The sequence below is a fragment of the Nomascus leucogenys genome, chromosome 6 (assembly GCF_006542625.1).
Source record: "Nomascus leucogenys isolate Asia chromosome 6, Asia_NLE_v1, whole genome shotgun sequence".
NCBI classification, from domain to species: Eukaryota; Metazoa; Chordata; class Mammalia; order Primates; family Hylobatidae; genus Nomascus; species Nomascus leucogenys.
Genome location: NC_044386.1, coordinates 108,097,575 through 108,121,410, shown reverse-complemented (window position 1 = coordinate 108,121,410; position 23,836 = coordinate 108,097,575). Strand labels below are relative to the sequence as shown.

At 51.3% G+C, this 23,836-nt stretch overlaps 2 protein-coding genes and 1 non-coding gene across 10 annotated transcripts in view; 1 reads left to right on the top strand and 2 right to left on the bottom strand.

The window, feature by feature from the left end:
* Window positions 1–4,422: 4,422 nt before the first annotated feature.
* TRNAR-UCG lies at window positions 4,423–4,495 on the bottom strand. The gene has a single exon. It is a non-coding gene; the product is annotated as a tRNA-Arg (tRNA).
* A 225-nt stretch (window positions 4,496–4,720) lies between these two features.
* Window positions 4,721–23,271, top strand: POLG (DNA polymerase gamma, catalytic subunit). 8 transcript variants are annotated; one of them, XR_004030591.1, is made up of 24 exons: window positions 4,721–4,895; window positions 5,662–6,473; window positions 9,283–9,478; window positions 10,445–10,612; window positions 10,727–10,873; window positions 11,023–11,102; window positions 12,216–12,398; window positions 12,502–12,653; window positions 12,827–12,953; window positions 13,875–14,111; window positions 15,346–15,466; window positions 15,672–15,758; window positions 16,106–16,213; window positions 16,704–16,864; window positions 17,588–17,641; window positions 17,750–17,867; window positions 18,344–18,479; window positions 18,596–18,842; window positions 20,258–20,380; window positions 20,509–20,677; window positions 20,859–21,067; window positions 21,547–21,645; window positions 22,043–22,203; window positions 22,748–23,271. XR_004030591.1 is itself a non-coding variant. In XM_030814988.1 (23 exons), exons 2-23 carry the CDS (start codon window positions 5,821–5,823, stop codon window positions 22,822–22,824), a joined length of 3,714 nt encoding a protein of 1,237 aa, XP_030670848.1. In that variant the 5' UTR covers window positions 4,721–4,895; window positions 5,662–5,820; the 3' UTR covers window positions 22,825–23,263. The 8 variants fall into 8 exon arrangements, 5 of the variants coding, with proteins under 5 accessions (XP_030670848.1, XP_030670849.1, XP_030670850.1 ...); XR_004030592.1 differs by lacking the exon at window positions 21,547–21,645 and having other exon boundaries at window positions 20,346–20,380; XR_004030593.1 differs by lacking the exon at window positions 22,748–23,271 and having other exon boundaries at window positions 20,346–20,380; window positions 22,043–22,119.
* The window catches only part of FANCI (FA complementation group I), a 124,653-nt gene continuing 123,263 nt past the window's right edge, over window positions 22,447–23,836 (bottom strand). Inside the window, exon 38 of the mRNA XM_030814987.1 lies at window positions 22,447–23,178. Within this exon, the coding sequence (XP_030670847.1) occupies window positions 23,116–23,178 (63 nt within the window). The 3' untranslated portion in view covers window positions 22,447–23,115. The remainder of the gene's footprint in view (window positions 23,179–23,836) is intronic.

The window sequence follows — 23,836 nt, the reverse complement described above, 5'->3', positions numbered from 1 at the left end:
ACCTGTATCATAGATACCTCCAGTGTCATAGATTGTTGTGGAGCGAAGGTAATACGCTAAGTAGTTGCAAACAACAAACTACAAAGCATTTTGCAAATCTAAGAATCTCACCTACAGCCTACCTAGTCTCATCTCAGTGAAATTTACTTCTGTGAAATTTAGCTGAAGACTTTTTTCAAAAAGTTCATTCATTTGTTTAGCAAATATTTAATAAGCACTCAATCAGTGAGAGCTCTTTCCACTACAAGTGACAGAAAATCCAGCCCAAACTAGCTAAAGCAAAAAGACTCTCTTGCCATTGGCAATTTCAACATTGACTGGATATTTGATGATATGAAGGCAATGCCGTTAATTTTTTTGGCGGAGTGTCCTGATTGGCTCGACTTAGTTAATAAGCCTTGTCCCTAACTCCCTGAGCCAGGAGCCTTGGTCAGGAGCTAAGGAGGGACAAATTGGCATGGGGACAAGAACGACAGATGTCTGTCTCTGTGTGCCAGACATACAGATGACAGGGCACAGTTTCTTCCCATCAGGAAGCTTCCCAATCCTCAAAAAATTATTTGCATTTCAATCAATTTCTTTTTGACCTGTTCATAAACTGTGTGGAGTTGATGGAACCAATTATTGCCCCCGAAATATGAAGGATGTTTTGAAAACAGTCTACGGCTATCATCCTGAATTTCACACATAGGTCACAAGGCCACATTCTCATTTTTTTCTTTTTATAAGTTTTATTTATTCTTACTTTTTTTTTAGAGATGAGAGTCTTGCTATATTGCCCAGGCTAGACTGGAACTGCTGGGCTCAAGTGATCCTCCCATCTCAGCCTCCTGAGTAGCTGGGATTACAGGTACATACTGCCACACCCGGCCAGTTAAAAAAAAAATTCTTTTTCTTTTTTAGAAATGGGGATCTTGCTGTGTTGGCCAGGTTGGTCTTGAACTCCTGCCTCGAGCTATTTTCCTGCCTTGGCCTCCCAAAGTGCGGGGATTGCAGGCATTAGCCACCATGCTTCACACTTCTTACTTCACACTTCTTACTGGAGTCTGTCTTCTCTCATCTATAAAATGAATAATAACAGCACCTACTTTATGGGGTCATTGAAATGATTAAATAAGATGGTGCTCTAAAGCGTTCAGCCTGGTTCATTTGCAAGTGGTAGCTGTTGATGAAGGAAGAGCAGTGATATTTTCTGTCTGTGGCAGAAATTGCTGGAGTTGGGCTTGGCAAACATGAGAGAAGACCATGAAAGTCACCAGGAAGTAAGCACACGAGAGGGACCCTGGAGGAGCAGGCTGTCACCTGAGGGCCCCTTAGCCAGCAGCAGTGATGTAGGAGGCCGCATCAGTCTGCACGTGCAGCACCTGGCACACAGTCGTGCAGTAGGGATCCTCCGCTAGCATCATAAAGCCAGTTTTTGCCGTGTAGTGCAGTTGCTGAGATCCTGGTTTCCATGAATTCAAATCCCAGCTCTACCAATGACCAGCTACAGGGCTTTAGGCAAGCTGCTTCACCTCTCTGTGCCTCAGTTTCCTCATGGGTGAAAGGGGATAACAGTACCTCTATCCAAGGGTCGATGTGAGGATTCACTTAGGTGACATATGTGAGCCCTTAGAACAGCACCTGGCAGCTAGCAAGTGCCGGTTATTACCAAGCTCCAGGCAGGTCCTGGAATTGAGTTCGAAATAAGACACAAGGTCAGTCCCTATGGGCATTTACAGCAGTGGAAGGGGGAGATTTTTAAAAAATCATCATTAGTTACAACTGAGGTACATGCTTTGCAAGTACAGGGTGTTCTGGCCTAGCGCAGTGACTCAAGCCTGTAATCCCAGAACTCTGGGAGGCCACGGTGGGTGGATCACTTGAGGCCAGGAGTTCCAGACCAGCCTCGCCAACCCGGTGAAACCAGTCTCTAATAAAAATACAAAAATTAGATCCACATGGTGGCACACACCTGTAATCCCAGCTACTCTGGAGGCTGAGGCAAGAGAATCGCTTGAACCTGGGAGGTGGAGGCTGCAGTGAGCTGAGATCACGCCTCTGCACTCCAGCCTGGGCACAGAGCAAGACTCTGTCTCAGACGAAGAAGAAAAGTACAGAGTGTTTTGATGAGGACAGGGGTCCTAATGAACTTTGCCTCTTGCTCTGCCGGGGGGGCGGGGAGAGGTCCAGGGAATTGTGGGAAAATGTAACTGTTTCTCAGGAACTACTATCAAGGACAGACTTTTCTAGAAGGACGTGGGGGAGTTCCTAGAAAAGGAGGCAGGGGAAGTGGAGGAGCTGGGTTCAGAAAGGCCTGGAAACGGTGTAGCTTGGCAGGAAGGGTGCAGGCCTCCAGGTACCTTCCCTCAGCAGGAATCAGTATCAACCCTTTTTGTCCTTGTTGAAGATTCTAATTCCAGGGCCAGGGCACTAGGCTAGTCTCAAGCAGTCTATGGGAGGAGCAGGCATCCTGATGGACGTCTCCTGAGACTGAATCTCATGGGAGGCCAATCAGGCCCAGCAACAGCAGCCCCTGTGGACAGTTGGGCCAGGGGTTCTTAGCTTTTTTGTGTCATAGACCCCTTCTTAGAACAGTGTTTTGTTGTTGTTGTTGTTTTGGTGGGGAGCGGGGCGGGAGGCGGGGGGGATGGAGTCTCGCTCTGTTGCCCAGACTGGAGTGCAGTGGTGCAATCTCGGCTCACTGCAGACTCTGCCCCCCGGGTTCAAGCGGTTCTCCTCCCTCAACCTCCCAAGTAGTGGGGATTACAGGCGTGCACCACCATGCTGGGCTAAGTTTTGTATTTTTTTGGTAGAGACGGGGTTTTGCCATGTTGGCCAGAATGGTCTTCAACTCCTGAGCTCAGGCAATCCATCCACTTCAGCCTCCCAAAGTGCTGGGATTACAGGCGTGAGCCACTGAGCCTGGCCTAGAGTAGTGTTTCTGTTTTTAATTTTTTGCTGTGAAACATGTTTTATTAATTTTTATTTCAATAGGGGTACAGGCAGTTTTTGGTTATATGGAAGAATAGTGTTTTTAAGCACATAAAACATGAAGGATTACAAAGGACACCAAAGGTATTGAAATATTAGGATAAATAGGTAAATTTATTAACAGGATCTAGTGGCAGTCTAGTAACCACTGTTATTTTGAAGTACAGATGAGTGCAAACAAATTTTGAAAAATGTGCAGCACTTGTAATGCGTTATGAAAATATCTGTGGTCGCTGGAGGGGACAAAGGCACAGGCACTGTTAATACCACTGTGGCTGACAGCCTATGCTCATAATTGGAGGAAATGCCAAGTATCAGTAGGCGGTTAGAAGAAACAAGATGAAAATGTTTTCCCCATTCAGGGACTCCCTGATTTAAGCTGAGAGCCTCTCCTTCCAGTATTTTGTAAAAGTCAACAGTTATGTGAAAAAAAAAAAGAGATGAATTTCTGATTGATTGTATTTTTTTGGCAAAACAAAAAACCACAAACATTAAAACATTGTGTATATTAAGTACATCTAGAAAAGCGTATGCAAAATATTTCATATTTAAATAGAAGGGACCAGGACTCAATGCTGCTTGGCCCGGGCCTTCTTTCTACCTCTCCAGGTGGCGGGAGCAGGTGAGGGTCGGCATCAGCCCTCAGGGCCGGCGGAGGACTGTTTCCCTGCACCCTACTCCTGAAAAACGCCAAAGTCAACTTCTCAAGTCCGTTCACGATGTCCTGGGATCCACGCTGGACGGTGGCGGCCGACTTTCAGCTTGACCTGAATTTTATTCCTAATCAGCTGTGTGATCTCGATTGGTCCCAAACGTCTCCGAGCCTCCCTTTCATCTGTGCAGCTGGGCCTCCAGATCCCAGCCCCCAGGCGGTGCTTAATCACGTAGACCTTATTCTGCGTGCACTTTACCACAGTTCACCAACCACCGAGGTCTGAGAGCTGTTGAAGCACCTGGAGCAACACAAGACGGATGCGGAGACAGGAAACAGCTGGGGAAGGGGACAAGCTCCAGCCGCGCTGTGGGCCGGAGGCTAGCATCTGCGGGCAAATTCAGGTTCAACGGAAGGCAACATTTTTACCCCTCAGAATTGCTCTGGACGAGGAGGCAGCACCGGATGGGCGAGGGAGGGAGCCTCGCTTTGGCTGCGAGCCCCAACTCTTGCCAACCATCAACTGAGTATAAATCGATATTTCTGTATAGGACGCCCCTCCCTCTCCACTTTCCTCCACCTGCGTCGGGGTGCGAGAGACCCGATACATTTTAGAAATGTGCCTCAGCTGAGACACGTAGGCGGGCAATCTCGCAAGGACTTGCTGGGCGTGGTTACTTCCGCGGATCTTGGCGTTCCCACATCTTTGAAGTTTGGTGAGAATCGGCAGTAACTACGTTCATTATTGTCCCAATATTTCGTTCCCAATAAACTAAAAGTTGGTCATAACCCCCATGCGACCGCGGCAGGACTCGAACCTGCAATCTTCTGATCCGAAGTCAGACGCCTTATCCATTAGGCCACGCGGCCAGGCGGTTGCTATCGTCTCTTGAGCAACTCATAAAGATGTCACCTCCGCCCACCAGCTAGCTCGGGACCAACCCACCTGCTCCTTGAGAAGGGGAGGTTGGCCTTTGGTTCGCGCGTTCCGCAGGGAGAGCCCACCCAGAAGTCCCCCTTCTCCCCCCGCGGGCGGACCGCTCCATTGGCGGCCCTCCTATTGGTCGCGCTGGGAGTCTCCCGCTTGCCTCTCGGGTAGCCGCGGGACTTAGCTGGGTGCAGACGGGAAGTTGCGGCTGCCAGCGAAGCGGACCGGCCGTGTGGAGGCCACACGCTACCCCGAGGCTGCGTAGGCCGCGCGAAGGAGAACGCCGTGCCGTGGGCCTGGGGTCGGGGGAGCCACAGACCGGGAAGCACCGTGCGGACCGAGGTTTCCGGCGGGTTCGGCGGCGGGGAGGCCGGGTCGCTGAGCGAAGGCGCGGCCCCTCCCTCTCCAGTCAGGGAGCGAGGCCCGGAGCAGGGCGGCGGCTAGTCCCAGGGCGCACCGCGGCGCCTCTGCCGGGCGCAGGCGGGCGGCGGGGCGCACGGGGGTGGTCGCCGACACCCCCTGCAGGACGCCCTCGGCCGGCTGGGCCGTGGTCCGGGTGTGGTTGGGGCTCCCGGGGGACGGCGGCCCACCGTGCGGGTTCGAATCCGGGCGCTGGCACCTCTCGACGCTAGGCCCTCGGGCCGCTCCGGTCGCGGTAATGGCAGCCACCATTTGCGGAGCGCTTGCCAAGAGCAGGGCCGCACGACATAGGCGCCCTGTGTCCCCCAGACAGCAGCCCGGTGTGACAGGCAGAATCCGTAACCCCATTTTACAGAATAGGATATCAGGGCCTAAGGAGCTTTGCCCAAGGTCACACAGCTCGAGAGAGCCAGAAGCGGGGTTTAAAGCCGCGTCGCCCTACTCCAGATACTGCTCTCTTACTCGCTGCCCTCGGCTTCCCCACGTGCGTTCACTGACGAAGTTGCGTGGACCCCGCTTCCCCCAGGAGGGGTATTGACGTTTCCCAAGTTTTGAGGCTTAACAGAAAATGCAACTGAAGCGCCTAGCACAGTGCTGGGGACGCAGTAAATGCTCAAGGAATGATGATTATGAATACACCTATTACATATATGGTAAAATAACGCTTTATATCATCTGTCTCCTTTAGGATTTGGGGTGGAAGGCAGGCATGGTCAAACCCGTTTCACTGACAGGAGAGCAGAGACAGGACGTGTCTCTCTCCACGTCTTCCAGCCAGTAAAAGCAGCCAAGCTGGAGCCCAAAGCCCGGTGTTCTGACTCCCAGCGTGGGGGTCCCTGCACCAACCATGAGCCGCCTGCTCTGGAGGAAGGTGGCCGGCGCCACCGTCGGGCCAGGGCCGGTTCCAGCTCCGGGGCGCTGGGTCTCCAGCTCCGTCCCCGCGTCCGACCCCAGCGACGGGCGGCGGCGGCGGCAGCAGCAGCAGCAGCAGCAGCAGCAACAGCAGCCTCAGCAGCCGCAAGTGCCATCCTCGGAGGGCGGGCAGCTTCGGCACAACCCATTGCACATCCAGATGCTCTCGAGAGGGCTGCACGAGCAAATCTTCGGGCAAGGAGGGGAGATGCCCGGCGAGGCCGCGGTGCGCCGCAGCGTCGAGCACCTGCAGAAGCACGGGCTCTGGGGGCAGCCAGCCGCCCCCTTGCCCGACGTGGAGCTGCGCCTGCCGCCCCTCTACGGGGACAACCTGGACCAGCACTTCCGCCTCCTGGCCCAGAAGCAGAGCCTGCCCTACCTGGAGGCGGCCAACTTGCTGTTGCAGGCCCAGCTGCCCCCGCAGCCCCCGCGTTGGGCCTGGGCGGAGGGCTGGACCCGCTACGGCCCCGAGGGGGAGGCCGTACCCGTGGCCATCCCCGAGGAGCGGGCCCTGGTGTTCGACGTGGAGGTCTGCTTGGCAGAGGGAACTTGCCCCACATTGGCGGTGGCCATATCCCCCTTGGCCTGGTAAGTAGGGGCAGGGTTGGGGACATAAGCAGGCATGGGGGCCCAGCTTAATGGTTGGTTTCAGTGAACATTTTCTGAGGTCCTGTTATGTGCTGGGTGCTCACGTAGGGAGCACTGATGTGTTGAATTAGGACTAGACCCCTGTTTATGTGGGACTCACTTTCTGGTGGGAAGATCACAGGTAGTAAGCAAATACCCAAGTAAATGTCAGGCAGTAAAGGCCATGCAGAGAATCACAGTAGAGTCCTGTACATGAGACTTTCGGGAGGCCACTTAACATCACCGTGATTTGGTGCCTTTACCCCCTCTCCTAATAGCGTCATGAGAAGTTAGTCTGAAAAGTCATTTGAACAGTGTTTCTATTTGGGGAGCTATTAATTATTTTGGGCAGTAGAAAGCTCCCTTTTGTGGGACTGTCCCAGGCAGTATAGGACATTTAGCATCCCCAGCATTTTCCCATAAACGCCAGACCAACACCCCCCCGCCCCCCTGCCCCCGCCGCCAGCGTTTCCAGATGCCCCGTTGAGGTGGCATCTGGTTGACCACCCCTAGTTGAGAAACGTTGCTTCCTTCCCTCAGCCTTCTAAGCAGGCATTTTGGTCCCAAACAAGTATATCCAATCTCTCTTTTCTTTTTAAATAACTTTCTAAGTGCTACCCAAGTTTCTTTTTCAAACAATGATGGCAGTACTGTTTCTCCCCTTTTTTTATTCTTCATTCCAGGATTAAAATACTATTTACAACCTTAATGCTTTCAGGCATGGCCAGCAAAAAAGTTGGCAGTTTCTTTATTCCTATTGGAAGCTACATCTTTGTAAAGAAAGCTGCGAAATGTTAAATATGCAGTTGAAAATGGTGAAAACATGGCTAAATAGATAAGGTAGGCATTAATGGCTGAAAAGAGCAAAACTAGATGATTCTGCATTGATTGAGTTCCAGTTACAATGAGAATCACACTACCTAGAATATGTAACTTGATGGTCAAAGTAAAGGGGAATACCGGCCATCATTTGAAAAGATAAAGTAGGCTTTGGTGGCTGAAAGAAAATTAGGAAACCAGTGACAAGAAAGATTTGTTTTTTGATCTGTCGGTCATTTTTGGCCAAATTACCTCAAGTCCTCTTTTCTTTTCCTCCTCCTTTCTCTCCTTTTATCTCTCCTTTCCCTCCCTGTCCTTCCCACTCTGCCCTCATTCTCATTCCATTCTTGCCAGTGGTACTCGGGGCATTGCTTAGTTGGCCTGATGGCAGAAGTCATTGTTAAGGCCTGGGCTCATGCTGGGACCTTCCTCCTGGGAGTCTGACTGGTGGGTGGGGGTGGGTGCCACATGGTGCCTTAATAGCGGTCCAGTTTGAACCTGGGCATGCCCCTGCCCCTTAGCTGCGTAACATTAGGTACCTGGCCAGCCCACAATTTACAATGGGAGGAGAAGCCTTCGTCAGCTATGAGCCTCCCACGGGGCAGCTTCTTCCCAAAGGCTGTTGGTAAGGGCTTCGGCCATCAGGCTAGAGGGACGTCTCTCCGGCCATCAGCATTTATCTAAGATTCACAGTAAAACTAGTATTAATGGCATGGATCCCTACTCATCTTAAATTTGGCTTGCTTCTTTTTAATCACTAGTTTATAATATGGCGTCATGCACAGCTGCAGAGCTGCATCTTGACACCGGTGTGGCTTTTTATTGTAACCAAAGTCCCTGTTACCACCATGGCCTCAATGATTTGGCATTCTTTAGCCTTTTTGTTTGCGTTGTTTTAAGGGCTTTGACATGCTGAATTAAAAGGTGTGGGGGGGGAGGATTTCTTTCAGTCCCTTGGCTTATTTTCACCATTTGGAGTATGAGTTAGATTTTGTCAGGTTTAAAACTAGGAACCTCTTTTTGCTTTCTGTTTGAAAGAAATTAGTTTTATATGTGTTGCATCTGTTGAGGCAGATACTCCCTTGTCCCTTCCATAAAGGTTGCAGGGAGCTCCTTCGCAGCTGTGTTGTCCACACGTGGCTTCATCACTCACTTTGATGCTGAGTGGGCCTTGATAAGAATAATCTGTGGCTTGCAACAGGCATTTCCTCAGTGGCCATTCCCCTACACCTAGCCTTGTGGATCTTGAGCAAACTGCAGCCTTTTCCTGAATCAGTGTCAGGTCCCCAACAGGCAGCACTCATCCCCTATCCCTCCCACCCCCACCCTGTCACATACACATTTTCTCATTCTGGCACTTTCCCTGGTTCTCACTGAGGGTGGTTGCTTCTCCAAGGTGTGTGATTTGCTCCTTGTCCCCCAGAATCTTTTCAGCCGTGAGATGATTCATCCTGTACATGTGTGCAGCATTTGTCTTTTTTATTTTTTTTTTGCCAGTTCAATTAAAAAAATCACCACCTTGGGTTCTGTTATTGTCTGTCTCCTTTACTAGCACTTTGAACAGTAGCTGGTTTGTGCCTATAGACATGAGGGGTTGATAACGTTCATAAAACTTCAGAGCTAGATGCAGACTCAGTGAACACTGGGCCTAGCAAACACCTTGATAGCCCAGGCTGTAATATAATACCTGCACGTAGGTCTAATAGCCCAGTAGTTCCATTTTTATGTGCAGAAGTTTAAAGAAGCTTTCGTAGCTCTTGCCCGCCAGCACACACACCCACCCTGCCACATCTGACCTGTAGCTGTTTGAGTTAAGAGCACCCTTTGGTCTCACTTGCGTCCCCAGCTGCCAATGTGCCATCTGGCATGTGGTGGTAGGTGTGCAGTGGGTGTTGTGGAGTGGAAATTAAATGTCTCCATGGTGAACCTGCCTGCCTCTCACCTCCCTCAGGTATTCCTGGTGCAGCCGGCGGCTGGTGGAAGAGCGTTACTCTTGGACCAGCCAGCTGTCGCCGGCTGACCTCATACCCCTGGAGGTCCCTGCTGCTGCCAGCAGCCCCACCCAGAGAGATTGGCAGGAGCAGTTAGTGGTGGGGCACAATGTTTCCTTTGACCGAGCTCATATCAGGGAGCAGTACCTGATCCAGGTAAGGTTCCTGGGGCCAACTGCAGGTTCTGGCATGGGATGGGCCAGGAGCCCTAATCTCAGTGGTTAGGGAAGGTACTGCTTTCCTGGCAAGTGTCTCTGTTGCCTTCGCTGAAGCCCTAAGGGCCATCTGTTGACCAGCTGTGCCTCTGGTCTCTGTGCCTAGCTGTTTTATGTCCCCGGGAAAGCCTGGTATAGGACCTAAGTTGTCACAGAGTAATAATGGCCTTTGTCTCTGTGGCATTTTAGAGCTTAGCATGGGTCTTAAAGGTTTTGAGCCACAGCCTGGGCTCACTTCCTGCCTTAACCACCGATGACTACTGTGAACTCCTTAACGTCTCTAAGTCTTGGTTTCCTTTTTTATAAAAAGGCAGAGGTAACAGAAATCTCATAGGATTAATAAGATTGGAACAATGCCTGCATGTCAAACACTCAGTACTCTGCCTGGTGTATAGTAGTGGCAATTCTTAATTTTATGAAAAGTGTTTTTTTCATTGTGTCTTTACAACAGCCTTAGGAGATAGGCCGGTCAGGGGAGAGCAACCTTACCCTATAGCTGAGGGTGCTGAAGACAGCCTTGTTGACATGCTTAGGGCCACAAAGCTTTTGAGTGGCAGGGTTGGGGCCAGACCAGATAGCCCTGAAGGCTTTGTTTTGGCCAGTCTGTATCTACGTTGCTCAGAGCTATTGCTGGAAGCTGGGAAGGACTTGCACGTTGGGATTGAGCCAGGCCTGCATCTTAAAGGGTGGCTAGGATTTGGGAAGGCAGGCCCCTTACAGGTGATGGGGCAAGCATAAACAAGCATGAGGATTCTGTATTTTGTGTTGAAGGCTGTGTGCTGGGAGGGGAGGCTGCTTGAAGAGCTGAGGTGGGGCTGGAGGTCCACACCACTAAGCAGAGGTGGGCTGGCCCCACAGTTGCAGCCTCCCTCCTTCCCTTCCCTTTCCTCCTCCTCCTCCTCCTCAGGGTTCCCGCATGCGTTTCCTGGACACCATGAGCATGCACATGGCCATCTCAGGGCTAAGTAGCTTCCAGCGCAGTCTGTGGATAGCAGCCAAGCAGGGCAAGCACAAGGTCCAGCACCCCACAAAGCAAGGCCAGAAGTCCCAGAGGAAAGCCAGAAGAGGCCCAGCGGTGAGAGCATACTGCCGGGGGGCAGGAGCATAGTGCTTGGGACCCCCCCCCCCCACCAGCCCGTCTGGCCCGAGGCCAAGCTGATCTGCCATGTCCCTTGCTCTGGTTCCCCAGATCTCATCCTGGGACTGGCTGGACATCAGCAGCGTCAACAGTCTGGCAGAGGTGCACAGACTTTATGTAGGGGGGCCTCCCTTAGAGAAGGAGCCTCGAGAACTGTTTGTGAAGGGCACCATGAAGGACATTCGTGAGAACTTCCAGGTATGGTGCTGGAGGGGGCTCTGGGGAGATGGGCTGTGGCACACCCCTAGCTGCACTTGGGGAGATACAGCTGCCAGGCCTGACCCTGAGACCTGGTGGTGGTAATGGGATGGCTGCCCACCTTGCGCCTTCCTGTCACCTTGTGCCAGGACCTGATGCAGTACTGTGCCCAGGACGTGTGGGCCACCCATGAGGTTTTCCAGCAGCAACTACCGCTCTTCTTGGAGAGGTGAGGGGGAGCCCATGTGGGAATCTCTGGGGGTCAGTGTGTTCCTGGTACCCGGGCCCGCTGTAATCAGGTGGCGCTGGTTCTATCTCAGGTTGGGGACCTTAGCTTTTCTAGGCTGAAAGAATGGAGTCCTTCTGTCCAGTGGTGTCCATCTGGACCCTGGATTCTGGATTTCTACAGAGGCCCTGGAGGGGAGGGCCATGGAGTTGTGCTTGTGTTTCATGTGCATGGTCCTGGTTTACTATGCACCTTCTCTGAACTAGATCCTTAGCCAAGGGCTTCACGTACCTCGTGGTTACGTTTATTAATGAGTCTGTCTTAGGAAGTGACCCTTGTATAGCTGAAAATTCAGGTATATTTGTACCAAAGATACTGAAAGAAAAAAGAAGGGAGGAAAATTTGGGTATAACTTTTGATTCCCTCAGAGCTTAACTACTAATAGCTTACTGTTGCCTAGAAGCTTTACTGATAACATAATACATATTTTTTATATGTATTATATACTGTATTCTTAAAGTAAGCTAGATAAAAAAAAATGTATTAAGAAAATCATGAGAAAATATGTTTACTATTCATTAGGTGGAAGTGGATCATCATAAAGATCTCTATCCTTCACGTTGAGTAGGCCAAGGGGGTGGGGGTTTGGGCTTGCTGTCTCGGGTGGCCAAGGCTGAAGAAAATAAGTGTGTAAGTGAACTTGCACGATCCGGACATGTATTGTTTAAAGGTCAACTGTATTTTACCACCCAAGTTGTGAGGTTCAGGCATGATGTTTTTCCATGTGTGGGATTATTAGCACAGTGCCTGGCACAGAGTCATTACTCCACGTGTGGCAGCCATTTTCACTTTTGCCATCTATATTTCCCACATTACCCCTGAGGATGGGATGATATTGTTCCCATTTTATAGATGAAAGAACTGAGGCTCCGCGAGATGGGGTTACTTACCCAGGGATGAGTAACAGTAGAGCTGCGATTTAATGCCTTGTCTGTTTGACTTTTGAGCTGTGCCATGTCAGTGGCTGGGTTGAGGCTTGCTAAACCAGCTCAGGGATTGGGCCAAAGTCTTGCCTCCTGTGGTCATTTATGGCAGCTCCTGGTGTTTGCCTCCAAGGTGTCCCCACCCAGTGACTCTGGCCGGCATGCTGGAGATGGGTGTCTCCTACCTGCCTGTCAACCAGAATTGGGAGCGTTACCTGGCAGAGGCACAGGGCACTTATGAAGAGCTCCAGCGGGAGATGAAGAAGTCGTTGATGGATCTGGCCAATGACGCCTGCCAGCTGCTCTCAGGAGAGAGGTAGCCTGGCCTTGGGTGGGCAGGATCTAGGCAGGGGACTGGCAGGTGGGTGGCCTAGCCTTTGGCTTAGCCTTAGCCCTGCCCTAGTGGACTGGCTCTGTAGGTACAAAGACGACCCCTGGCTCTGGGACCTGGAGTGGGACCTGCAAGAATTTAAGCAGAAGAAAGCTAAGAAGGTGAAGAAGGACCCAGCCACAGCCAGCAAGTTGCCCATCGAGGGGGCTGGGGCCCCTGGTGACCCCATGGATCAGGAAGGTGGGGAGCATGGGCGGGAGGTAGGGTAGGGTAGGGGTTGTCTCTGGGAAGGTCTTGTGATTGAGGGGGTCCTTCGAAAGGGTTGCTCCAGCCTTTTGGAGATGAGCGGGTGGGAGCAGATCTTATTGAGCGTTCCTTCTCCTGCTCCTGATTGTCTCCCCCCACCCTCACAGACCTCGGCCCCTGCAGTGAGGAGGAGGAGTTTCAACAAGATGTCATGGCCCGCACCTGCTTGCAGAAGCTGAAGGGGACCACAGAGCTCCTGCCCAAGCGGCCCCAGCACCTTCCTGGACACCCTGGGTGAGCCCAGCCCACCCCCAGCAGTGTATCTAGAGTCTACCCTTGCGCCATTCTCAGGACAGCCCTTGTCTGGGTTCTGGCACAGAGGCATCATGCATATGTATACTTATTGACCTGCTGCCATTCAGTCACACTGTCTTCCAGTCCTATTCTCATTTGCTCACTCTGGACCGGCTTACTGGACTCATTCAGCACAGTGTTCTGAGCACCTGCTGTGCACTGGCCCATGGCAGCCACTGAGTGTACACACTGGAGCATAGCTCTTCCTTTCCAGTAGTTCCTTTTTCCTAGAAGGAGCCAGGCATGTAGACCAGCCAGTGCAGCTAGTGTCCATAGGTAGTTCTGACTCTGCCTGGGGAAATCAAGAAGGCTTTCTTGAGAAGCTGCCCCTTCCTTTGAACCTCATAGGGTGGCACAGATGAGAAAAAGCATGGCCAGGGTGAGCAGCAGGGTGCCAGCTTTGCACTTGCATGACCCTGAGAGCAAGTGTCCTGAGCGCCTTGCTAGTCTCATCCTGGGCTCAACTCTGGTGAACAGCCTGCAAGAGAGCACCCAGGGGGACTGGTGTTTCTCTAGAGGAGTGGGGAGGGCAGGTCTGCTCCCTCCTCTGGTCAGTTACCCTGGATGAAATGGAGCTTGGGAAGGAGCCCTGCCCTGGGCCAGGGTATGCTTTTTGTGTCCTGGCTTCTGACTAGTCCAGTAGGACTGACTTAGTGTCTTTGCTTTTGAAATATTCTTCTAGAGGATTCCATGGGGGTCCTGGCTAAAGCATCCCAGAGGAGGGGATGGTGGCTGTAGGCTGGGGTCACCAGAAAGCCCCAGGGCTTTGGAGGGTGGGTGGGGACATTGTGAGAGAGAGAACCTTCCCCTCAACAACTGCCCTTACCATTGTGACACTGCTGTCTTCCTGGTGGGACATAGATGGTACCGGAAGCTCTGCCCCCGGCTAGACGACCCTGCATGGACCCCAGGCCCCAGCCTCCTCAGCCTGCAGATGCGGGTCACACCTAAACTCATGGCACTGACCTGGGATGGCTTCCCTCTGCACTACTCAGAGCGTCATGGCTGGGGCTACCTGGTGCCTGGGCGGCGGGACAACCTGGCCAAGCTGCCGACAGGTACCACCCTGGAGTCAGCTGGGGTGGTCTGCCCCTACAGGTAAGCCTCAGGCCCAGGGGAGGAAGGGGCTGGAGCCTAGGGACCCCTTCCCCTGGCTGGTCAGCTCAGGCTAGTGGAAAGAGTTTGGGTTCAAGAGTCTGGGTTCAGAAGAAGGGAAAACAGGAAAAAATTTTAAACACACACACACACAGTCTGGGTTCAGGTTTTTTTTCCCATGGCTACCCTGACACACACACACACACACACCACACACACACACACACACACACACACCACACACTTTGGGTTCAGGTTTTTTTTCCATGGAGTCTGGATTCAGAAGAAGGGAAAACAGGAAAAAATTTTACACACACACACACAGTCTGGGTTCAGGTTTTTTTTCCCATGGCTACCCTGACACACACACACACACACACACACACACACACACACACACACACACTCACTCTCTCTCTCTCTCTCTCTCACTCTGGGTTCAGGTTTTTTTTTCCATGGCTACCCTTACCCTCTGGATCTCAGAGCCCTGGGAGTGAGTATGTTGAGATGTTCAGAGTAGGGAGGACTAAAGGCCCTACTCTTGGGCCCAGCAGCACAGCTGCCTTCACAGGAACATGCAGAGGGCTGTTACAAGTAGCAGGGAGATGGGCTTTTAAAAAAGTGTATATATAATTTGAGTGATAATTATGGGCCAAGCAGTGCGTCCCTCATTTTTTCCCCAAGGAGTCCCATGAGCTTGAATGGTTATCCTCATGTTGTAGCTGACAAAGGCTTGGTTGACTTAAGATCACAGACCCTGAGCTTTAGACAAGCAGGTGTTGGGGAGAAACTTAAGTGGCCCAGAATTAAGAGTCCTGGCTCTTCAGGGCAGCCTGAGTCTCTTATGGGGCTATGGGACCAAGGGAGATAAGACTGGCCTTGCTCCTTTGAGCCCAAGGGTAGGTGAGCTGACAGGAGCCAGCCTGCAGCTGGGCCTTGGGTCCTGTCCTCTCCCTGCTGTGCTCTCAGAACTCCTCTTGAGACGGCAGCTCTGCAGTGTAAGAGGAACTTGGATTTGAGTGAGACAAGGCCTCGAACCCCAGCCTGCTGCCAGGGTGCTGTCATTTTCAGTTTGTCAATCAATCCCTGTCTAAAACCTGGGGAAAGTGCTGTCTGGTTCTGCCTCAGAGCTGATTCTGAGGACTAAACAAAGGGAATTGTGGAAGGCACTAGCAAGCTGCCTGGCCCAGAGTGGGCATCTGGTAATCAGAGGCTGCTGCTGCTGTTCTCTGCCCAGAGCCATCGAGTCCCTGTACAGGAAGCACTGTCTTGAACAGGGGAAGCAGCAGCTGATGCCCCAGGAGGCCGGCCTGGCCGAGGAGTTCCTGCTCACTGACAATAGTGCCATATGGCAAACGGTGAGGGCAGGCTCTGAACCTGAGCTTTGGGGAGGGGAGGTCTCTATTCCACCCAGGGAAGGGGCAGCCTTTTTGGGTGGGAGGCTGGCATTGATGGCTTACCCCCGACTGGCCTGCAGTGTCTGAGTACTATGCAGGGAGGGGCTGGTGGATTGGGGCCTATCCAGTCCCCTGCTTCACTGCCTTGGTCCTTGGACTGCTCCAGGTAGAAGAACTGGATTACTTAGAAGTGGAGGCTGAGGCCAAGATGGAGAACTTGCGAGCTGCAGTGCCAGGTCAACCCCTAGCTCCGGTGAGCAGTGCGCCTGCTCGGGGGTTCTCTGGGTGGGTGCTGGGTGGAAAGGGCTTCCTCTTACCGCCCCCCAGTTCTTCGCAGCCAGAGTTCCCTAGGTCTTAGGGGGGTTGGAGATGCCACCCTGCCCAGGGGAGGCCCCACATGTGTTGGAGGCCAAGGAGAAAGCCTGAGTGAGACCTCATGGCCATCTTGTCATTTCCCAGCTGATGATGACAGTTTCAGGCCCTTTTCCCACCCCCTGCTGATGATGACAGTTTCAGGCCCTTTTCCCACCCCCTACTCCATGGCCCTTGCTGAATGCAGGTGCTGGAGCAGGGCCTGATCTAGGTGTGTGGCCCTCACAGACTGCCCCTGGTGGCCCCAAGGACACCCAGCCCAACTATCACCATGGCAATGGACCTTACAACGACGTGGACATCCCTGGCTGCTGGTTTTTCAAGCTGCCTCACAAGGTGTGTCCTGGGTCATGGCCTGTCCTGTGGTGTTTCCTCATTCTGCTCAAGGCCCACAGCAGGGCTTCAGAGTGACACACCTGAGATGATCCTTTTTGTGGGAATGACTAGTAGTGGGACAGTGATTTTTCAGGCACAAACTGTCATCTCTCAGCTTTTGTTTTTCTAATGAAAGTCGGGTGGCAAGGGGCTTGGTGGTGGAATTAAATGACATGGGGCACGTCGTATGTCTGGTATGAAATCTGGTACATGATAGGTTCTGCCGATTTGTTATGCGGGGAGCCAGGTTTGCTTGTGTCTGTGTGTCTTAGGGGGCATGTGTGTGCACGTGTGTGTGCACGGGTGTGCACATGTGTGATGCAATCAGGGATTTGCCTCAGACTGCTGAGGTTCCGGGCTCAGTGTTGGGAGGAGTGCAGGTACTCACGTTGGTTCCCCACCCACGGGTCTGCCACCTGCCTCCAGCCCCTGCTTCCTTTGCTCTGTCCAGGATGGTAATAGCTGTAATGTGGGAAGCCCCTTTGCCAAGGACTTCCTGCCCAAGATGGAGGATGGCACCCTGCAGGCTGGCCCAGGAGGTGCCAGTGGGCCCCGTGCTCTGGAAATCAACAAAATGATTTCTTTCTGGAGGAACGCCCATAAACGTATCAGGTGGGCCACTATGGGAGGAGTCCTGGGATGCCTTTCCCCACCTCTTCCCACCCAGGGACCCCTGACTAACCCTGGATTCCCACAGAGGGCTAGCCTGGCTATGGTCTAGAGGCATGGCTACTTTTGGTCCTGGTGCCATGGACCTTGGGCAGGTCTCCCCTCTAGCTTCAATTTCCCTGTTAATGTAAAAAGAATGGTGCTGTAGGACCATGAGAGCCCTTCGTTGCTCCAGCAGAACCTCTTGGTGTAACTGCTGGAGCCATGGGATATGGCTGAGGACCATGGAGAGCTGGTGGCCTGTAAGCCCTGTTGGGGGCTGGGAGCTGGGTCTTGTAGTCTGGAATGGCAAATGTATTCATCTTGAAGGCCATTTCCAAGGTGGTTGTGGCCATTGGCACACTGGCGAGCAGAGTGGGTGTTGGGATGGTGAAGTCTGTGTGTAAGAAGAGGCAGTGGTGAAAGGAGCGCCTCATGGATGCCTCCCGGAGAGGAGTGGAAGCTCACTCGGAGGCCTGGCCGGTTCCCAGATGGTTTATGCTCTTGATTGGTGTATCATAGGGCCCCAGGCCTTGGCTGAGCCAGGGCTCACCTTGAGTCCAGTTAGTGAGGCTGGGTAATGGAGTATAGCAGTCCTGGAGGTGGGCAGGTGAGGGCCATGGTGGGATGCGGGATAGATTCTGCTTCCCATGGCTGTGCTGAGCCTCACTTTGTCTGTCCCCACAGCTCCCAGATGGTGGTGTGGCTGCCCAGGTCAGCTCTGCCCCGTGCTGTGATCAGGTATGGCCTGCTGAGTGGTTGTAGGGATAGGAGAACTGAGGTGACGTGGTAGGTCCTAGGGCCAAAGCAACCTGCTAAGATCCATTTCCTTCCCCTGCACCCCACCAGGCACCCTGACTATGATGAGGAAGGCCTCTATGGGGCCATCCTGCCCCAGGTGGTGACTGCCGGCACCATCACTCGCCGGGCTGTGGAGCCCACATGGCTCACTGCCAGCAATGCCCGGGTATGTGTCCTCTGCACCTCTGGCCCCTGCTCTTCCTCTCCCAGGTCTATAGAAACTGGGTTCTGAGGGCCTTTAAGTATTTAGTGAGGATCATGAAAAGGACCCTGTGATCTGGGTCAGGCAGGACTCTAGTTCAAATCTGGCTTCATGATTCCTGTCCACTCCTTCAGTAAATGTGTTCTGGGCACCTGCTCCTGGCCAGACAATGACAGGCATAATAGCTGCAGCTCTCATGGAATTTAGATAGGACCATGTAGGTGAGGGGTCTGGCACAGCGCTAGGCATAGAGTAGATTCTTTACCTGTCACCCCAATTGCCGATAGGTGGCCATCTCTGGAACTGTGGAATTTCAGCAGTGCTGTCTGGCATTCTCTAAAGCCATCCCCTCAGGAAAGGCTCTAGCTCTTTCTCAGTGAACTCTGGCTCCAGGAATGGGGTAGGAGGAGTCTCATTTGGGTATCTCACTCTTCCCACAGCCTGACCGAGTAGGCAGTGAGTTGAAAGCCATGGTGCAGGCCCCACCTGGCTACACCCTTGTGGGTGCTGATGTGGACTCCCAAGAGCTGTGGATTGCAGCTGTGCTTGGAGACGCCCACTTTGCCGGCATGCATGGTGAGCAGGAGCCGGGGTTGGGGCAGCCCAGCCCCTCAGGTAGCGTATTGACAGTTCTGATGAACATTGGGCAGAATGTTCCTGAGCTGCTTTTCTCACTCCTGCTTGTCTTCCAGGCTGCACAGCCTTTGGGTGGATGACACTGCAGGGCAGGAAGAGCAGGGGCACTGACCTACACAGTAAGACGGCTACTACTGTGGGCATCAGCCGTGAGCATGCCAAAGTCTTCAACTACGGCCGCATCTATGGTGCTGGGCAGCCGTTTGCTGAGCGCTTACTAATGCAGTTCAACCACCGGCTCACACAGCAGGAGGCAGCTGAGAAGGCCCAGCAGATGTACGCTGCCACCAAGGGCCTTCGCTGGTGAGGGTCCCTCTCCCATCCACTTTAACACCCAGGACCCGAGGCCTGCTTTACTGTCCTTTAGTACTCCCATCTGTTCTATCTCCTGCCCATTACTTGAACCCTCACCTAGCCCCTCTCCTTCCACACCTGTGTAACCTAATTCCAGGATGATTTGTCCTGTTGTGACATTTGGTTGCTTTATAGTCAGCCTTGAACAGTTTTTCCTCATGGGAGTAAAGCTATACTTTTGGTATACTGTCATCAAGTGGTAGCATCTTAATTCTGATTATGCTGCATAATCGATAATATAGGGGTTGCAAACTCAGATGCCTACAGGGAATGAGAGCAAATGGAGTGGGTGGAAGACAGGAGTTGACAGGAGGGTGCTGTGGCAAACTGGAGCATGTAGGCTGATGTTGATACTGGAGAAAGCATTACCAGGCCTCCAGGTTACTTAGCCTAGCTCTCCAATTTGTTTCCTCTGATAGTACTGCATACTGTGTGCTCAGGGCCTTAGCAGACTCTCTGGAGGGTTTCAAAAGCATGAGGGAAGAGAGGTACAACTTCCTGAGGTACAGTACACTGTCCACATTTAATTAGCTGGCTCATTGTGGAAACTCACTTTCTCGTGAACAACTGAAAGTTAAGTATGTGATAAATGATATAGTGGTTGATGACTATAAATGCAGGAAAGGGGAACTGAGTATCGTCCAGTGGATAAAGTGAGGTCGGGTAAGGCTCATACCGTGAGCAGCATGTGCTGGTGGAGGCAAGAAAGGTGGTGGGGCTTTAGTTGTGGGCACCTTTGAAAGTGTCACAGGAGTTTGGACTGTGGGCGCAGGTGATGGAGAAGCCATTTATGCAAGCGAGTGACGTGTCTCTGGAGCCTTCAGGCAATAAGCCTTGTGAAGTTTGCAGGTTAGATGGAAGCTGGGAGTTGTCTAGGGTTGTGGCAGTTGAGAAGGGTAAGCAAGGCCTGGCTGTTGTGTTTTCTGCTTCAACAAACGCCCCCTCCCCTTCAGGGAGTAGCCTATTCTTACACCTATCCCCCTAAATCTAGAGTGATGGCCCTTGCTGCCTCCTGAATAAAAGGCCTGTGTTGATCATTGGGCAATTCAGTGTCTAAAGAAACAGGACAGTAGGAATAGTGGTGGCTCATGTGCTGGAGTCTTTGTCCTTTATTGGGCTACCATGGGGTGGCCCAGGCTTTGGGGCTACAAAAGCCTGGGCTGCATCTCTTTCTAGCTCCGTGATCCTAGGCAAGGCACTTAGCCTCTCTGAGCCTGTTTCTTCCTCTGAATAAAAGCCTTTAGGGGACTGGCATGATGCCAGTGTTTTTAAAAGTTGAAGTGATATGTGAACATTCCTTGCCAAGGCACTAGCGTAGCACAGGAAGTACTCCTGTGGAATGATGGTGATAACACTACCCCCAGGTATCGGCTGTCAGATGAGGGCGAGTGGCTGGTGAGGGAGTTGCACCTCCCAGTGGACAGGACTGAGGGTGGCTGGATTTCCCTGCAGGATCTGCGCAAGGTCCAGAGAGAAGCTGCAAGGAAGTAAGAACCTTCTTTGTGTTAAAGATGGAGGGAGGGGTCTGGGCTTGCCCCAGAAGAGCTTGGATGCTTTGTTTTTCAGCTTTGAAATGCTGAAAGACAAAGTCTGCCCTCTGTTTCTGGTCCCATAGGTCACAGTGGAAGAAGTGGGAGGTGGCTGCTGAACGGGCATGGAAAGGGGGCACGGAGTCAGAAATGTTCAATAAGCTTGAGAGCATTGCTACGTCTGACATACCACGTACCCCGGTGCTGGGCTGCTGCATCAGCCGAGCCCTGGAGCCCTCGGCTGTCCAGGGAGAGGTATTTTGCCACCTTTGGAGCATGGGCAGAGGGGCCCCAGGGAGGGCAGGGCAGAGCTCCCTGTGGACCTTACTAATGTTTGTAGGTAGGGTCAGAGTGAAGCTTCTCTTGGGGCTTCTACCCTAGAGTTAATTGGTATGTAGCATAGTCTCTTTCACCTCTGCCCACCTTCTCTTCCCAGTTTATGACCAGCCGTGTGAATTGGGTGGTACAGAGCTCTGCTGTTGACTACTTACACCTCATGCTTGTGGCCATGAAGTGGCTGTTTGAAGAGTTTGCCATAGACGGGCGCTTCTGCATCAGCATCCATGACGAGGTTCGCTACCTGGTGCGGGAGGAGGACCGCTACCGCGCTGCCCTGGCCTTGCAGATCACCAACCTCTTGACCAGGTATGCGGGGCTCGTGGCCTCTAGCCTGGCCATGTGCTCCTATGTGGGGCTTTGGGTGAGCGTTCCTTGGGCCAGACTGGGCAGTTTTGAGTTTTCATCCCCATGGAAGTGAATGTTTCAGCTTCTTATTTCTAATTTTTAAAAAGTTATAGAAGTCCTAAAAAGACTAGCCTCAATTTTTAAAAAAAGAGTTCTTGGGTTTGAAAATGTGAAATACCAAGACTTATCATTGAGGAAGCAGTCAGGTTAGGGGAATTGTTCCAAAGGGTGGTACTCACACTTTTCTATTTTGAAAATCAAATGACAGAAGCCTTTTCTCATTTCATAGAAAATTGAGATGTTTTTCTTTCTCCCATAAATGTTTTCTTTCTTAAGTGCCAAAAGTTTGTTATTTGACTGCTAAAACACTGTTAATGGGGACACTCAAATGTGATTTTTAAAAATATATATTTTATATATTGAGTTGTATTTTCTTGTAGTAAAATTCCTAGTTCATATGGATGAATTAAATATTACCGTTCCATGTTGATCTGCCACTCAGAACCAGTTTGGGAACCATGATCTATCCTGATTATTGGGTAAATAACAGATGTTTACAATATTCAACATTGTTCCCATTGCCCTCCTAATCATTTCCGGGGGGTTATGCTTAAGAAAGCTAAAAGTCCTCATTTATGCTTCAAACTCTGGCCCAATTGGAAGTGATTTTGTATATTAATAAAGTGGACCAAACTGGAAAAAAAAAAAAAAGTGTGTTGAGTCCATAATTGCATTTCAGTATCTCAGTGGGAGGTTAGGCTGCTGGATGGAAAACAGTGCCGGACCTTCACCTTTCTTGACTTAGCTAAGTGAGCAGATGGGGTGTTGGTCCAGGGGAAGCCCTACTCTAAGGGGTGTGGGATCATTGCTCCAGGAGTGATGCGTCTGTGTTCACAGGAGGGGCATGACTATGAGAGGAGATTGGGTCTCTTTCAGGTGCATGTTTGCCTACAAGCTGGGTCTGAATGACTTGCCCCAGTCAGTCGCCTTTTTCAGTGCAGTCGATATTGACCGGTGCCTCAGGAAGGAAGTGACCATGGATTGTAAAACACCTTCCAACCCAACTGGGATGGAAAGGAGATACGGGATTCCCCAGGGTGAGCACAACACATTTGTTCCTCATTACACATGGGATCTGAGGTGGACTAGAAAGTGGGTCTTGGGGAACAGGAAGCTTGGGGCCCCAGATAATCTACTCTTGACTCCTGCTGTATTCTAGGCTAATTTCAGTTTATGAGGTGCCCTGTGTCCACAGTGAATGTGATACGATGTTTCAAAAATGAAGACAGCAGAGCTTCAAATATTCTACATGTACCTGTCCCCTACTTCAACCACAGCAGAAATGTTTAAAGAGGATTTATTCTATAGAGTGCATTCTTAGGTGACAGAAAAACAAACTGTGCTTTAAATACCAAACAAGTAAATCAGAAAGCTTATTTTCTATTTAGAATGTATCTAAGACACACTTATTTTATATAAAAAGAAAACAGACCCTCCTAACATGTAATATTACCGTTCGTGGCAATTGTTCTCAACCTTTCACTCTCCTTTCGACCTTAGCATTAAGCTCCTTTGCTCACTTCTGAGCTCTCAGTTACAGTTCTTGAGGTGGTATCCTAACCAATTTGCACTATCTTTCAGGTGAAGCGCTGGATATTTACCAGATAATTGAACTCACCAAAGGCTCCTTGGAAAAACGAAGCCAGCCTGGACCATAGCACTGCCTGGAGGCTCTGTATTTGCTCCCGTGGAGCTTCATCGGGGTGGTGCAGGCTCCCAAACTCAGGCTTTCAGCTGTGCTTTTTGCAAAAGGGCTTGCCTAAGGCCAGCCATTTTTCAGCAGCAGGACCTGCCAAGAAGATTCCTTCTAACTGAAGGTGCAGTTGAATTCAGTGGGTTCAGAACCAAGATGCCAACATCAGTGTGGGCTATAGGACAAGGGGTATTGTTGCTTGTTGGGTAAAAATGAAGCAGAAGCCCCAAAGTTCACATTAACTCAGGCATTTCATTCATTTTTTCCTTTTCTTCTTGGCTGGTTCTTTGTTCTGTCCCCCATGCTCTGATGCAGTGCCCTAGAAGGGGAAAGAAGTAATGATCTAAGGTGATAAACCTGCTCCAAGGCAGTGGAAATAAAAAAAAAGGGAAAAAAAAACTCTATCTTCTCATCAAAGCCTGTGTTAGTCATGCTTTCCCCCCTTTCCCACTCACAGGAGGTAATTATGTTGAAGAAGAGGAAGGAGTCCTCCAAAGTGTAGAGTAAGGCAGTGCTGCCACCTTTTAGGACTTTTGCTATACTGAGGATACTCATGGGACAAAATGACAAGAAGCCATTGACATCAAAATGCTACATGACTCTCCCGAGTGCAGCTGCCAAGTGGGTAAAGGGAGTGGATGGGGCCAGGTACATTAGAGCCTGGAGTGTGATCATCTGAAGAATGCATATTCAAAATTCTGAAATCTAGGGCACTTGTATATAAACTTCCAGTTTTGAAATGGAGTGGGCTACTGATTTGCTACTATTAGACAAATCTAAGATGAAAATTTTAGGTGCTAGAAGTAAGGAAACATTGGGTTCTGTTTCAAAGATGGTGCAGGGATGGGGATGTGGTACTGTCACTGGTAAGGGTGAAGGGAGAGGAACAAACCACAAGGGAAAAGGATAAGACACTGGCATGAATTGGAGGAAGCCTTAACCCAAACTAATGAGTGGCCTTTGAATGAGGGCATGAC